Source organism: Aquarana catesbeiana, linkage group LG09 (genome assembly GCF_042186555.1).
Source record: "Aquarana catesbeiana isolate 2022-GZ linkage group LG09, ASM4218655v1, whole genome shotgun sequence".
Classification (NCBI taxonomy): Eukaryota; Metazoa; Chordata; class Amphibia; order Anura; family Ranidae; genus Aquarana; species Aquarana catesbeiana.
The window spans coordinates 59,417,717-59,433,460 of NC_133332.1; the positions used below are offsets into that span (position 1 = coordinate 59,417,717).

Genomic DNA, 15,744 nt, shown 5'->3' on the forward strand with positions numbered 1-15,744 from the left:
TACACAGGCTATAACAGGCACACACAGGATTCAAGTGGCAAGAATCAGCAGATTCTCGCTGCTGGGATGACAGGTGTATGCAAAAAGAGGTGGACTGTACAAAGTGATAACAGGCTGACAGTAGCCGTCACTATTTGCATTTGTTTGCTTTAATTGCTCACTGGTTGGTTTAAGTTGTTGGCTGTTTTTTTTTTTTATTATTTTACAAAAGCCATCCACTTTTATATCCCTAAGAGCCCTTTCACACTGAGCCTCGCCAGGCATTAGCGCTTTTAACTACTGCTAGCCGAGGAAAGGGTTAAATGCGCAGAAAAGCGTCGCTGCCGAAACGCTTTTCAGGCGCTTTTGGGCTAAAAATTGCACCCTTTTTCTAACGTCCTGCAAGCGCACCGCTCCAATGTGAAAGCACTTGGGCTCTCGCACTGGGGCTACAGGGGAAGTGTATTTTAGGCACTTTACAGGCGCTAATTTTAGCCCAAAAGCGACTGAAAATGCCCTAGTGTGAAAGGGGTCTTTTCTTTATAGTTTTGTTTTTATTTGTTGGCAGTCTACTTTCTCTAGAGTAGATGGTGCTCGTCTACAAGGGTCCAATGGTTTTGCGAGGAACCGCGCACACCAGTGTTCACTCATAGAAGTTTTAAATTCATTTTTGATTTTTTGTAATATTTTATAAAATAATTTTTATTATTTTTATTTAAAAAAAAAAAAAAACATTTTTTTTCTCTATTTAATTGTTAATTTACAGTGTAAGGATATAAAGGCACGTATCTGGCACTGTGGTTTAATTTTTGTCCATTAAAGGAAGTTTTTTGCGCAATAAACAAAAGAAGAGCGACAATTTTGAAAAAAAACACAATATCTTTTACTTTTTGCTATAATAAATATCCCACATTTTTTTTTTTCAAAAAAACTAATTTTTTCTTCAGTTTAGGCCGATGTGTATTCTTCTACATATTTTTGGTAAAAAAAAAATCGCAATAGGCATATATTGATTGGTTTGCGCAAAAGTTATAGCATCTACAAAATAGGGGATAGATTTATGGCATTTATTTATTTATTTATTTATTTTTAGTAATGGCGGCAATCTGCAATTTTTTATCAGGACTGCGATATTGCAGTGGGCAAATTGGACACTTTTGACACATTTTTGGCACCATTGACAATTATACAGTGATCAGTGCTATATAAATGCACGGATTACTGTGTAAATGTCACTGGCAGGGAAGGGGTTAACACTAGGGGGTGATCAAGGGGTTAACTGTGTTCTCTAGGTGTGTTCTAACTGTAGGGGGGACGGGACTGTCTAGGACTACTTAGTATGAACACACAATCTGTCTCTACTCCTCTGAAAGAACCGGGATTTGTGTTTTTACACTCACAGATCCCGGTTCTCGCTCTGTCACGAGCGATCTCGAGTGCCCGGCGGTCATCGAGCCTGCCGGGCACTCGCATTGGCTCCGGGCACACGCTTGCTAAACAAACTAAAAAAGACCGAATTTAAAAAAAAAAAAAAAAAGTTTTTCTTTGTTTCAGTTATAAAATGTTGTTTTCTCCTTCACTAATGGGCACTGATGAGGCAGCACTGATAAGGTGGAACTGATGAGGAGGCACTGATATGTAGAAATGATGGGCACTGATAGGCGGCACTGATATACAGCACTGATAAGCACCAATAGGTGGCACTGATAGGCTGCTGTGATGGGCACTGATAGGCTGCTGTGATGGGCACTGACAGTTGATGCCTATTCAGGGGAAGCGCGTTGGACAAGGAGCTAACAGTGTGGCGTTTTAGAGCACAGAGCGTACTGCAGGCGGTCATGCTCACACTATTGTGCTATTATCTAATGTTTTGTAAGTGCAAATTTTTATTAAACTTTTATCTGTTTAAAAAGTTAATGCACTATGAGCTTTTTTCTACCTCTCCAACATGCTTATTTTTAAGCACTTCAAGCCGGTGTCTAATGTTAATCCCAGCGACTGTTCATAACTAGCTGAATTACCCTGGTGGAGACACACAAATATCCTGTTGGGATTTCTTCAGCAGCAGGGGGAGTCGGTGTTCAGCCTGAATTCCAGCAAGTGATCATTAACAGCTGATTTCCCATTGTGGTGACACGTGCATGTAGATCCTTTTAGAATCTTTGGATCCAGTAATCTACCATCTATTTATTCCTTAGTATTTGAAGCATTTTTGGATATGTTTGTACTGAACCTTTACTCTTGCATTGTTTTGGATGTTTGGATTTTCATTGGATCTAGCAGTTGATTCACAGATAGACTTATTTTTATACACACAATTTCTTTATCATTAAAGTGATTGTAAAGGATCGTTTTTTTATTTTTTTAAATACCAAACATATCATACTTACCTCCACTGTGCAGCTCGTTTTGCACAGAGTGGCCCCGATCCTTGTCTTCTGGGGTCTCCCGGCGGGTCTTGCGGCTCCTCCCTGCATCAGATAACCTCCTAGGAGAAGCTCTCTCCCGAGGGGGGTTGCCTTGCGGGCGCACTTCCGAGTCCAGCATTTACGTCCACAGACATGAATGCCGGACTCGGCCCCGCCCCCCCGACATTGCACCATTGGATTTGTTTGACTGCAGCGGGAGCCAATGGCTGCGCTGATATCAATCTATCCAATCAAGAGCCGGGACCTCGTGGAGAGAGGGAGAGCACGTCCCCGCCGAAGAGATTAAGGGGCTCAGGTAAGTAAAACGGGAGCTGGGGGGCCGGTGACTGCCAGGTGTTTTTTCACCTTAATGCATAGGATGCATTAAGGTGAAAAAACACGAGGGTTTAAGGTTAAGGTTGTTCTTACCATTACCATAATTTTGAACTTACCTACTAGAGTATTTTTTGCACTCATAATTTTATTTAATTTTAGGACTCTTGTTTTTCAGACTTTGTTTCACTGATTTGTTTTCAAGTTAAGTTTTTTGTCATTTTTTATCAATTGTTTCCACACATTTGGTATTTGCATATAAGTGTATGAACTTATACATTTAGTTTTGACAGCGCACTTTACACTTAATACCACATTTACCACATCCCACCAATCCAGGGATTTTTTCAGTGCTGCAGTCTTTCACTATATTGGCCAAGCGCACCCTTTTTTAATTGTACAGCCATTTTGGGTCGGCAGAGCCTATTTAAGTGCCGTGTTTATTTTTTATGTTGGTGTACACCATATGGAATGTTTTTAAGCTGTTTTAAATTGCTAAAACTTTACACTATATATCACTTATCGGGCTCCGTGTGGTGGCTAGGATTCCCCTTGATTGAGTTCTGTCTATCTAAGGAACTAATCAAATGGCTGCTGGGAATTCCTCTAGATTGGATTGATACCTGTTTATCAATGGCATTACAGCGAGTGCATATTGGTGAAGGAAGAGCACTGGAGCCACTTTATATGGAAGAGTACTGGAGTCACTTTCAGTGGCAGCTGTTTTTTTTTTTTGGGGGGGGGGTGTCAGCAAACAACCAACCCCCTTTGCTGTTTACCGGTTGGTCTGGCACTTACCCCATCGTGGCGGGTGGCAGGCAGCGTTGTGCAGTGGCTCGGGTCCGAGTCCTCTCCTTCATGGTGGCTTCCAGCTCCTCCACTCCTCCTAGGCATCCAATAGGACCGCCTGTCCTTTCAGCCAATCGGGTGATCGGTGTCAAAACCCGCTTCTTGATTGGCCGGTACGAGGATCAGTGTTTCAACAGCAAATATTAATTTGCTGTTGTACCACACCTTGGTGGCCTGAGAGTGCACTCTGCGACCCAAGCCCACCCTATATTAAAGCCTATTAGAGCATCTGGCTCTAATCAGTGCGTCAAAAAAACAGCCCCTCCCCGTTGGAATTCATGCGCCAGTGTCCTTAAAGGGTCTGGACGCATGGATAGGGAAGGCGGCGATGGACGAGGGCGCCCGTGCACCCTTAATGGACGGGCCGCCCCTGGTCACTTTATACATTTGTGTTGCTACACTGGGAAGTTTCACCTTTAGAGGACGTTCCTCTGATTTGGAAGTGGAAGCCCAATCAGAGGGCAACATGAGTATAGAGGGGAGGAGCCGAGCCCGTGACGTCACGCAGTCACTGTGAGTGTATGCCAGTGGTGAGCGAGCGGACGCATATACACATGCTGTTTTAACCATTGGATCTTGTAAGTGTGCCTAATTTGGGGCTGTTTTAATAAAGTAACAAGCAGAAAGCACTATGGAGTCTGTTTGTGATTGCATGTCAATAACCAAATTGAGCTGAGCTGTAGGCGGGGAGTGAAGGAATGAGTTTCCTGGTCTAAATCTATGTGAAGTTATCAGCGCAAGTATACAGCTGGGAGAGCGTAGGAGGATCTGCTGTTTTGGTGTGGAGGAGAGAGATCGTAAAGGGGTAAAGGAGTGACCAATATTTGAATTTTTAAACTCATCTGTGAAGTGAGCAGACAATTTGGCTGGTGATGGTGTGCACATGTTATTGATCCCTATGAGGATGGATGAGTACAGCGGTGGATGTTTTTACACACTGTTACACACCAACATTGATGTTTTTCAACATATGAATTTTTATATATATATATATATATATATATATATATATATATATATATATATATATACTGCATATGGAAAGGCTGTGGTATTAATTACTTATATAAGAAAGTATTGCAGGGAGTATTTTATTTTATTAATTTATTGGTTTTATATAATGATTTAGAGGTTATACAGCACTGCACTATATGAAAATAAATATGGCATAATATTTTTTTCACTTTGTGGACTTTTCTTTAATTTTTATGGGATTTTTTTTTAACACTTTATAATCATGTGCATGATGTTTTAATAATAGATATATATTTTTTCACATCTATTTTTGGTATGATTGCTAAATATTTTCAGCGCTGCACTTGTTTGAGTTTTATTATTGCTTATTAGGTTGGTCACCTTTTGTGCTAGCAGCTCTGCCTCCCAAGCACCCACTGATTTCTTACTATTATAGAACCTATTTAAAGAGGACGTAAACCCTGATGGGTTTTACTTCCTCTTTATTTCCCTGCAAAGGTAAAGCATAATGGGCTACAATGCCCGGCATAGTAGCCCATTATGTGTCACTTACCTGAAAACGAAGTCTGCGATGTCACCACTAGCAGCGAGCGTCCATCTTCACCCCTTTTCATTCCAGGGCCGCGAACTCCGGCTCTGTGACTGGCTGGAGTCGTGTGACGTCACTCCCGCGCATGCGCGCAGAAGCCGCCAGTCACGGCATGATCCCCTTTATAAATGGTGCGATCTGCCCTTTCTAAAGTGCACATGGGCCATAGACATCGACGCACGGCTTTATTGTAAATATCCCCTAAACTGTGGAGGTTTAAGAGATATTTCCAGCACCTATTAGTAAGCCTTAATATAGGCTTACCTGTAGGTAAAAGTGGTTGCACAGGGTTACAACCACTTTAAGGCCCTGACTCCCAGGCTTGGGCACATTTTGCAAGTGGGTAGAGCAGGGACAGGTCTGTTAGCAGCAGGAAAAGGTTCCTAGCAAGGAGGAAAAGCATAGGGCTCCCAACTCTCTGGACATCTTCCCGCTTGGGCACAAAACGACTAGGCCGCATTCTGCCCCTCCTAACAGGTGCTGTCTATTTGGCTGAGACCTGCTCTCTACATGCTGCGGAATCTGAGAGTGTTCCCGGTTGAGCTGTTTTCCCTTCGGATTTACTGAACTGTTGTTGGCATTACTTGAACCACTTGCCAACCGCCGCATGTACATTTACGTCGGCAGAATGGCACGGCTGGGCAAATGGGCGTACAGGTACGTTCTTTTGAATTTGATGCCGTGTGGTCGCGTGCGCGCTGCCGGAGGTGCACGCGCAAACCTGCCGCGAGCTCCGTGATGGGTAGATGCTAATGTAAACAAGCATATCTCCGTTCTGCCTAGTGATACTGTCACTGATCTCTGCTCCCTGTTATCGGGAGCTATGATCAGTGATGTGTCACACGCAGCCCCTCCCCCCACAGTTAGAATCACTCCCTAGGACACACTTAACCCCTCCTTAGCCCCTTAGTGGTTAACCCCTTCACTGCCAGTGTCATTTTTACAGTAATCAGTGCAATTTTATAGCACTGTATCGCTGTAAAAATGACAATGGTCCCAAAAATGTGTCAAAATTGTCCGATGTGTCCACCAATATTTGTCGCAGTCACGATCAAAAACGAAGATCGCTGCCATTACTAGTAAAAAAAAATTATTAATAAAAATGCCATAAAACGAACCCCTATTTTGTAGACGCTATAACTTTTGCGCAAACCAATCAATAAATGCTTATTGTGATTTTTTTTTTTACCAAAAATATGTAGAAGAATACGTATCGGCCTAAACTGAGGAAAAAAATAATGTGTTTTTTTCAAAATTGTCCCTCTATTTTTGTTTATAGCATAAAAAATAAAAAACGCAGAGGTGATCAAATACCACCAAAAGAAAGCTCTATTTGTGGGAAAAAAAAGGACATCAATTTTGTTTGGGAGCCACGTCGCAGGACCACGCAATTGTCAGTTAAAGCGACACAGTGCCGAATCGCAAAATGTGCTCTGGTCTTTGGCCAGCCAAATGGTCCGGGGCTTAAGTGGTTAATACAAGTTCTTTGCATCATACTTGGACTGTGTGTGTTATTGCCGCTGCACCCCACCTACCCTTCCATGCTTTTGTTTTTTTTTTCTCCCTCAACAGTAGCCATACCTGTAGAAAATGCCATGAAAGCTTCATTCTTTTTAAATCGGTTCTTCTCGTCCAAAAAACGATATGGGTCAAACACATGAGGGTTGTGAAAGTATTTTGGATCCTTCAAAACTGAAGTCAAAAATGGGAAGACAGTTGTTCCCTAAATGGAGATAAATAGAAAAGGCAGAATAGAAAATGGTGAGATATCTATTTTCCTAACAGTTATTTCATGAATTGATAACCTGGTCGGCATGGTAGCTAAGTAGGTGGCATACTACACCGGAGACATTTGCTATGTTACCTGTTGTGGAGGTGTGTAGCCACAGCTCCCAATTGTCCCTGATTTCGAGGGACTGTCCCTGATTTGGAGCAATTTCCCTCATTCCCCATCATTTGTCCCTCATTTTGGTCTGATCTATATAGATATATATAAAATGCACTTTTTATTCTTTCAAAAAGTGTTTCCCAGTACTAAACCTTTCATCCAAGTTCTAAATTGCTGCATTTGCATTTTTGGTTAATTCTCCTTTAAGGGGGTGTGGCAGGGGGCGTGTCCTATGCCTACATACGTTTGCTAGTAGGTGTCCCTCATTCCCATCTCAAAATGTTGTGAGGTATGGTGTAGCAGAACTCTATTGATTGCCAAAACTACAATTTTGATCTCACAATACCCTGTAACCAATTATAGTGCCGCTCAAGGTGCTCTGCTAGTAAAAAATCCGGTGTCTCTCAGCAATGTAAGGGAGCCGGCTGTCTTATGCTTGATCCAGAAAGCAGTGAAGAATGAGGAAATAAGAGACAAGAACACCACTGGCTGAACAGGTGGAGAGGAATGCGAACAGCATCAGCCTTGAACTCCTCCTAAGCCACGCCCCTGAGACATTTCACCCCGCCCACTGAGACTTATGCCCCGTACACACGGTTGGATTTTTCAACGGAAACTGTGTGATAGGACCTTGTTGTCGGAAATTCCGACCGTGTGTAGGCTCCATCACACATTTTCCATCGGAATTTCCGACACACAAAGTTTGAGAGCTTGCTATACTTGATTTGATTGTAGCCGTATTAGTGCAATTGTGTTGTCAGAGCTTGCTATAAAATTTTCAGATAACAAAATCTGTTGTTGGAAATTCCGATCGTGTGTACACAAATCCGACGCACAAAGTGCCACGCATGCTCAGAATAAATTAAGAGATGAAAGCTATTGGCTACTGCCCCGTTTATAGTCCCGACGTACGTGTTTTACGTCACCGCGTTTAGAACGATCGGATTTTCCGACAACTTTGTGTGACCGTGTGTATGCAAGACAAGTCTGAGCCAACATCCGTTGGAAAAAATCCATGGATTTTGTTGTCAGAATGTCCGATCCATGTCCGACCGTGTGTACAGGGCATAAGTCATAGAGGTTTTGATCTGTTATGTGGCAGCAACTATTTACTATCTGACACCGACTATTTCCTGCTAGAGGTCACCCTTTTCCATACACTGGGCCAGCAATATAGCTCAGTAAAACTCATCCTACCCCAAAATGGTTGCTGTGACTTGCATGGGATAGCTATAGAAAAGGATGTGCCAGCCTGGAAAGAGAGTGTGTGATGTTAGAGAGTATACAAAAAAGTGTAGCGCTATAGACTTAGAAAATTAAGTGAAAAGTTTTAAGAACACAGCTTAGGTGTATAACTTACGATTAAGTGTTATCATAAGAAAGTAAAAAATTATGATGCACTATATACAGTACAAATACAGTTATACAAACTATAAACAGAAAGTGAAAAAATATGAAAAAACACAGTGTAGTATTGGTATGAGCCAAGTATAGCACACTGTGTATAATATGTATGTGATATACAGATAGTGTGAACAAAACCTTAAAACAAATAAGAAACAAATGACGATAAAGTCCAAAAAGCTCAGATGGAGTTAACACCATCTAGAACACATATAACAAAAGCCCACCAAACTAGTAAAGAATGTTAAGTAAAAAAACACACCACCCAGGGTCTTAGGGGGCTTGCCAAGGGCAAATGCCCAAGCACGCCCTATGTCTATCAAGTCCAAAGAGCTGAGGGATCAACTGTGTAGATTGGGTAAGTAGAGATTGGGAGACAACAAAAGTAAACAGAAAAGCTGATGGTACTTCAGAAGCCGTCGCCGAAGACAGGAACAGTCACCGAAGACATCGAGAGACTTACTAGATGTTGTTGACTTGGGGAGACTTACGTCATCCAAGTCAAAAAGGCTTAGAGACCAACTGGTCAGAATGGTGCGTCCTCTCAGATAACCGCAGTAACTTCCGAACCAAGATGGCAGTTCACCTTCCACAGTTATCCGCACAGCATAGAAAACAGTATGGGGGGGTGGAGGAACTTGACTGACCTGCACAGAGTCCTGACCTCAACCCGATAGAACACCTTTAAGATGAATTAGAGTGACGACTGTGAGCCAGGCCTTCTTGTCCAACATCAGTGCCTGACCTCACAAATGCGCTTCTGGAAGAATGGTGAAAAATTCACATAGACACACTCCTTAACCTTGTGAACAGCCTTCCCAGAAGAGTTGAAGCTGTTATAGCTGCAAAGGCTGGGTCAACTCAATATTGAACCCTACGGACTAAGACTGGGATGCCATTAAAGTTCATATGCATGTAAAGGCACTACTTAGTACTAGGCTGGTTCATGCCTTTATCTCCTCCAGACAGGACTACTGTAACGCACTTCTCATTGGGATTCCTAGAAAGAGTCTGCAGAGGCTTCAGTACGTCCAAAACTCTGCAGCAAGGATTCTGATAAAAGTGCGGAAACATGAGCACATCACCCCCATTCTCCACTCACACCATTGGCTTCCTGTCTCCGCCAGGATTGAGTACAAGGTTTCCCTCCTTACATACCAATGTATACGTGGATATGCTCCTTCTTACCTCAAAGATCCTCTTAAACCACAAAACACATCACGTTCCCTCCGCTCCATTCACTCAAACCTTCTTCTGCCCCGCGCCTGTGGAATGCCCTACCGGACACCTTGAGGGCTCCTCAATCCACTGACTGTTTTAAAAAAGGTCTTAAGACATTTCTTTTTAGCAAAGCTTTTTGTTCTTTTTAGATGTTCGCTTCTTTGTATAAACTGCTTATTTTAACCTGTAGCACTTTGAGATCTTTTGATGTAACAAAATGTATTATTATTATTATTATTATATTGGTTTGAAAAAAAAAATGTTCACTGTCCAGTTATTCAAGGGCAGTGCAGACTTCTGACCTCATCAATGAATCAGTTTGGGACCATTATACTATAATGTTCCAATGCATTGGTATGCCACAGGGAGTCCCTTTTATTAATAAATTCTGCAAATAATGTATACTGTGGGGCTTGTAATACAGAAGTAACCTCAAACTCAAATTACTGCAAAAGTAAAAAATAAACCCTCCAACCTTGGGAATGGTGTAGCCTCGGAAGTGGGTGGTTTGGGCAGCTGCATGAGGTGCACCTAATGGCACGATATCCCCGAACCTCTGTATCTCATGTATCATAGCATCCATAAATGGCATCTTGCTCCTATCTTCCACAGATGGGCAGCGATCTGGGCCAATCACCTCGTCTATTTCTTCCTGGACTTTAGCTGAGAAGAGATGAATAGAGGTTTAACAAGAAAAATTTACATTTCGAGCCCAGTGCATCCACTATCATCGTACCTGCACATTGGGATTTTTGCAAGAGGTTGGACATTTGCCTCAGAGTAATGGAAATGTGACTCAGAGTTTTTCATAGAAGCTGAAGTGTAATGTACCCATATAATATTTCTTCTGGTTCCCCCTTCCCCAGTCAACATGCAATTCAAGTTTTTTAAGCAAATCATTTTATTTTCAATAAATATCCATTTTGAGATCCAGTGACATAATCACTGGGTCTGTCTTCTGGTCTTTGCTCTGAGCTTGGTGAGAGGGGTCAGCAGGCTTCTGTAAATATTGCAGCACCCTGCCTTGGATCCCCTTTCAAGAGCATTATAAGAAAGAGCACATCCGCAGCATTCTTTTAGGTATTCATGTTCCTCCCTGCTGCCTAATGGGTGCTGTAGACTTTTGCAATGCAATCTTCTTGTAAACAGGTGCCTAGTAAGTGGTTGTTGTGATTTTTTTTTATTATTGTTATGCTCTGTCTGTACTAAGTGTAGCACTGTTTAGTTATGCTGCCCTTCTAAATGGGTGCCTCGGGGAAGTTAGGGGTTAACTATGCTGACCAGGTTTCCTGGGTTTTTGGGTGGTGCTGTCCTTTTGCTTATGGGCAAGTAGATAAAAGGAAGGAACCACCTCTAGACTGATATGCTCCATATGTGGGAATTGAAGTAAGAGATTGCTATAAACTCTAACATATACTTTGTTGTTGGTTCACCACTTGGCAGGAACCCAGTTGGTATTCCAGGACATGGACTCGTGGACTTATACAAGAACATATAGACTCTAAGGACTTTCCCTACACTTAAAAGGTATGGCTACCTCAATGGGCAGGGGCACCAGAAGGCACCAAGCTAGCAATTTGTCTTTCAAAATATTTTATTGGTTTTTAACAAGAAAAGGTATACAAATCACGTTCCATAAAGTTAGTATAGATACATCAATCCAAGTCGGGCCCCTTGTGGGGCAACAGAGCTTAACTGACAACAATTGTAATGTAAATAACTCAGGCCTGAGACCATACCGGATTACCATTGTAAGTCTAGGCCTTATCCCTAAAAGGGGATAACCCCGAATCTTAAGAAGACTGAGTGGAGGGGAAAGGAGAGAATCCGCCGGCACCCCAACAGGGAACACACTGTGACTCCAAGCTAGCAATTTGTAAGAAGGAATGGATGACTGTGAAGAAGCTATCTGTAATGCTCTGTTCTACTTAAACAACTTTTAGTATAGATAACTTTGTTGTTAATGTATTCTTGCCTGGTCTAAAGTTACAAGAAGACATACTCAGAGGGGTGCATTCAAGGCCTATCACTCATATGGTCACACCAGGGGCCAGGACAATACCAGAGAATATGTAGTACCAGAGTCTGAATGAATGGTAATGCTAACTAGAGAAGGCTATATTGCCATTGTAAAGGACTACAGTACTAGTGTCTATAAGCATATAGCAGCCAGCTCGTCAGGAAGCAGAGGTGACTTGACATAGGTGACAGAAGGCCCAGGTAATGAAGGAACATATATGCTTAGGCTCCTTCCCAAATCCAACTTGCAGTAAAAGGCATCCTAAGGACCCAGCCTGGAAGTCCTGGAAGACGGAGTGACTCCTCAAAGTACTGAAGCGCAGAGAGTGACATGGAGCTTCCTGGGATACAAGTTTAATCACTAGTGGAGATGAAACATTAATCTTTTATGTCAGTGTCACTGAGATGAGGTGACAGGTAGATGGGCTGGTGAAGTTTGGTGCATGTCATGCGGCACTGGCTCCGAAATGCTACATGGAGGGGGAAAAGTATAACGAGGGACTGTTATTTATAGTGTACAGTGTATAAAGGAGAAGAGCTGTGCCATGGAATAAAACTACTGTCTGTGTGAGGAGTGTCACTCATTACTGAGAGCATCGTATTAATGCTACACTTGCGTTTTGGCATATGCCTCTGGCAGCCTGCAAGAGCATGAGCACACACTCCTCTCCTTCCCCACCTGGGTACCACCCACATGCTGATCAATTACTTAACCATGCCTAAAGGGATGCTGGGGATGTGACCTGACCCTCCCTCCATCACCAACACCATCACAAATGTTTTTTGAAGTCAATGTTCCAACAAATTAAATGTACAAGCGTAGTATTTGTCCAATCACATTGGACTGCTAGATTTAAATTACTGTATTTGCCGGGAACGTGTGTCCCGGCACTGTATCTTTAAGCTTATATTTGTTTACATGTGTCTTTCCACTCTTATGACCGGAATTTCGATTTCCCTTTTTGACCACTGGGGGCATTAGCTGCGGAATGTCGCTGTAGACACGGCTGGGATGTGTGGCCACCCAAGCTGTGGGGGCTGCAACGCACCCTCCTGAGCCATCTTAACCCAGGATGGAGGGAGGATGCATCCACCCACAGCATTTTGGAGACACTCTCCATCTCTGTCACCTTGGCTCACCGCAAACAGCGGGCACTAGGACTGGAATGTCTGGTACTCCAGTGCACATTGCGCCGTGCACCAGCGGCCCGGCTGAGTAATGTCAGACGCTCAGTCGGGGTGTGCATATAGAGGGGATAGGACGACGTTTCCCAGGCGTTCTGAGGGAAGCTGATGTCCACCCAACCCCTGGAAATAGTGAACCTGCAGCCTCATACTCGAAACTTCGTACACCCATGTACTTTACCCAGCACTTTTTGTCGTGTCACTTTCGCCCTAGTATATGCATACAATCCCCTGGTTTTCATGGCATGCCTGTTTACTCTGCTTCCCAGGCGATGAATGTTTAACCTGCCAGTATTGGATGCCTGTATACTCCTTGTGAATGTGCACACATGATTCTGATTGAATTTCTTTATCCTGGACCAGCTAATCAAGGTTTTTTTAGCCCTGTTAGTTCACTTTCCTTATATTTATTTCTATGGCTAGGCTTTTTCTGCCATTATATGGTTAAAGATCCTGGGAGGACCAACATTATGGTTTTCTCCCTAGATTGAAAAGCATCTGGCTTAAAGTGACACACACAGTAGTGGAGGCTTATATGCAAGTATGGGATTTAGAACTATAGTATACCCCAACCCCAACTGAAGTAGTTTATTTCAATAATTACTGTTATACCTTTTATACCCAGTTTACGTGTACATCCCCACATCCCAACATCCATGCCTTTGTTGTGGCTACCGCTTGGCCCTGGTGTCCCTGGTTGTCATCTCCGATTGGAGGGGGTTGTTCTGCGGTCATTATTTCCGGTATAGATGAGCGTTGAGACCATGTGCTTAAGCACCACATTATTGGTGAGTTCATGTACATACACACACCTGTACCACCATGCAAATATTTTGTACTGTATGTTTGAGTATGTTTCTCCAATTAGAATTATTTAATCTCCTGAAGAAGTAACATTTTAGGTCACGAAACATGTAGAGCGAGCAATTCTTTTTAATCTATGAGGACTGTGGAAATTACCAACTGTGGGATCTGCTAAAAAGTTGGAAAAATGGCTGGATTTCAGCTTTAAGCATTCGGCATTTGCAGCAAGATCATTAAAACTTGACTCTCATACCTAGGACATCTGGATGCTTGAGCAAAATCCTCAGACCAAGTCTTATTGTTGTACTTGTGGTTTCAGTCCCTGCAAAGAATAAATTCATCACTGTGACGAACAAGTTTTCGAAGTGAAACTCTGTGTTGGGATTATCCTTTTCCTGAGAACCAAACAGAAATCACATACTGAAAATCTGAAACCCTTGAAGAAGAATTCCAGCATATACATGGCTCAAAAAAATTAAAGAAACACTTTGAAAACACATCAGATCTCAATGGAGAAAAATATCTTGCTGGATATCTATACTGATATGAACTGGGTAATGTGTGAGAAACGAAAGCATGCCACATCTTTTGATGGAAATTTAAATGATCATCCTACAGGGGGCTGAATTCAAAGACACCCTGAAAATCAAAGTGAAAAAATGATGCAGCAGGCTAGTCCATTTTGCTAAAATTTCATTGTAGCAACTCAAAAGGTTACTTAGTAGTTTGTATGGCCCCCACGTGCTTGTATGTATGCCTGACAATGTTGGGGGGCATGCTCCTAATGAGATGATGTATGGTGTCCTGGGGTATTTCCTCCAAGATCTGGACCAGGGCATCACTGAGCTCCTGAACAGAGTAAGGTGCAACCTGGCGGCGTCGGATGGACCGAAACATAATGTCTCAGAGGTGTTCTATTGGATTTAGGTCAGGTGAGCGTGGGGGCCATTCAATGGTATCAATCCTTCATCCTCCAGAAACTGGCTGCATACTCTCCTTTTTTTTCTTGGTCTCCTTTTTCGCATGTAATTATTTTTTACATATGGTTAACTTTTATCCTATTCTTACATTTTATATCCCCTCCCTCTCCGTAGAGACCACTATAATGGTGTTCTCTTTGCAGATTGGGGTAGATTAACATTGGGGGGCATGACTTGTATCCTTACTGCAGGTATGCCTTTCGATTTGGGGTATTTTGAGAGAGAGAGGACCTATGTGTTTTTTTCTCTCTCCCCTCCTTTGGAATTTTATTCATTTTTGATTTTTTCACATTTGGCTATTAAATGTCCCCGGTTCATAAGATTGACACTTCTAACATTTCCGCTTCCGTTTTTATGGCAATAGTACGTTCTGTGGGTGCTTCAATGCGCATATGCGGGAGTGTTTTGACGTAAGCACACTACGCTTAACGTGCCAGGTGGAACGCATGCCAGCTGGAACGCATGCCAGCTGGATGTGTGGACCACATTTAGCGGTGTTCCGTCCTTTCCGGCTATACACACGCCCATCTCCCCTTTCTTGTAAAAGTGGGTGGCAGCTTGCCCTCTGTCGTCATACGCACATTGACGCTGAACATTGGATGTCACTGTTGGGCCGGCCCTTCTGTTTTTACACTGATGTTCTTTCCCAATCACATTCCCAAACGCACATCCATATTGGTTATCACCAGTCGTGGAACGCACGCGGTGATGCCATTTTAAAATCCCGGAAGTACTACGTCCTTTCCCAATCACATTGCTTGAGCCTGAAACGCACATTCATATTGGCTATCACCAGTCGTGGAACGCAAGCGGTGATGCCATTTTAAAATCCCGGAAGTACTATTGACAATAGGTTGCGACAGCGCCCGGGGCTTGATCTTCATGATGGGGGTCACATTGTCTATATAGTTGTGAGATGCAGCAGTGGAGGGACACCCCAGATGATGTCCTTGGAGACGAAACACGTCGGGAAGGTCCCCACTGCTGCCTACTGATTTTATACTAAGCGCTTTTTCATTATATACCATGTGAGTGTTGTTTAATTTTAATAAATTTTATTGTTTATTACCGAATCACGCTATGTGACCCTTTTTGTTTTCTCCTCCACTA

The 15,744-nt window shown here is 42.8% G+C and overlaps 1 protein-coding gene across 2 annotated transcripts in view; it reads right to left on the minus strand.

Moving 5' to 3' along the window:
- The window catches only part of LOC141107697 (cytochrome P450 2C8-like), an 81,818-nt gene that overhangs the window by 1,930 nt on the left and 64,144 nt on the right, over nucleotides 1-15,744 (minus strand). The window contains exons 7-9 of one of the 2 annotated variants that reach the window (XM_073598611.1): nucleotides 13,908-14,049; nucleotides 10,122-10,309; nucleotides 6,715-6,856 (exon numbers count right to left, since the gene is read on the minus strand). In XM_073598611.1, coding sequence (XP_073454712.1) covers nucleotides 6,715-6,856; nucleotides 10,122-10,309; nucleotides 13,908-14,049 — 472 coding nt within the window. The remainder of the gene's footprint in view (nucleotides 1-6,714; nucleotides 6,857-10,121; nucleotides 10,310-13,907; nucleotides 14,050-15,744) is intronic. The other variant, XM_073598612.1, reaches the window with a different exon arrangement.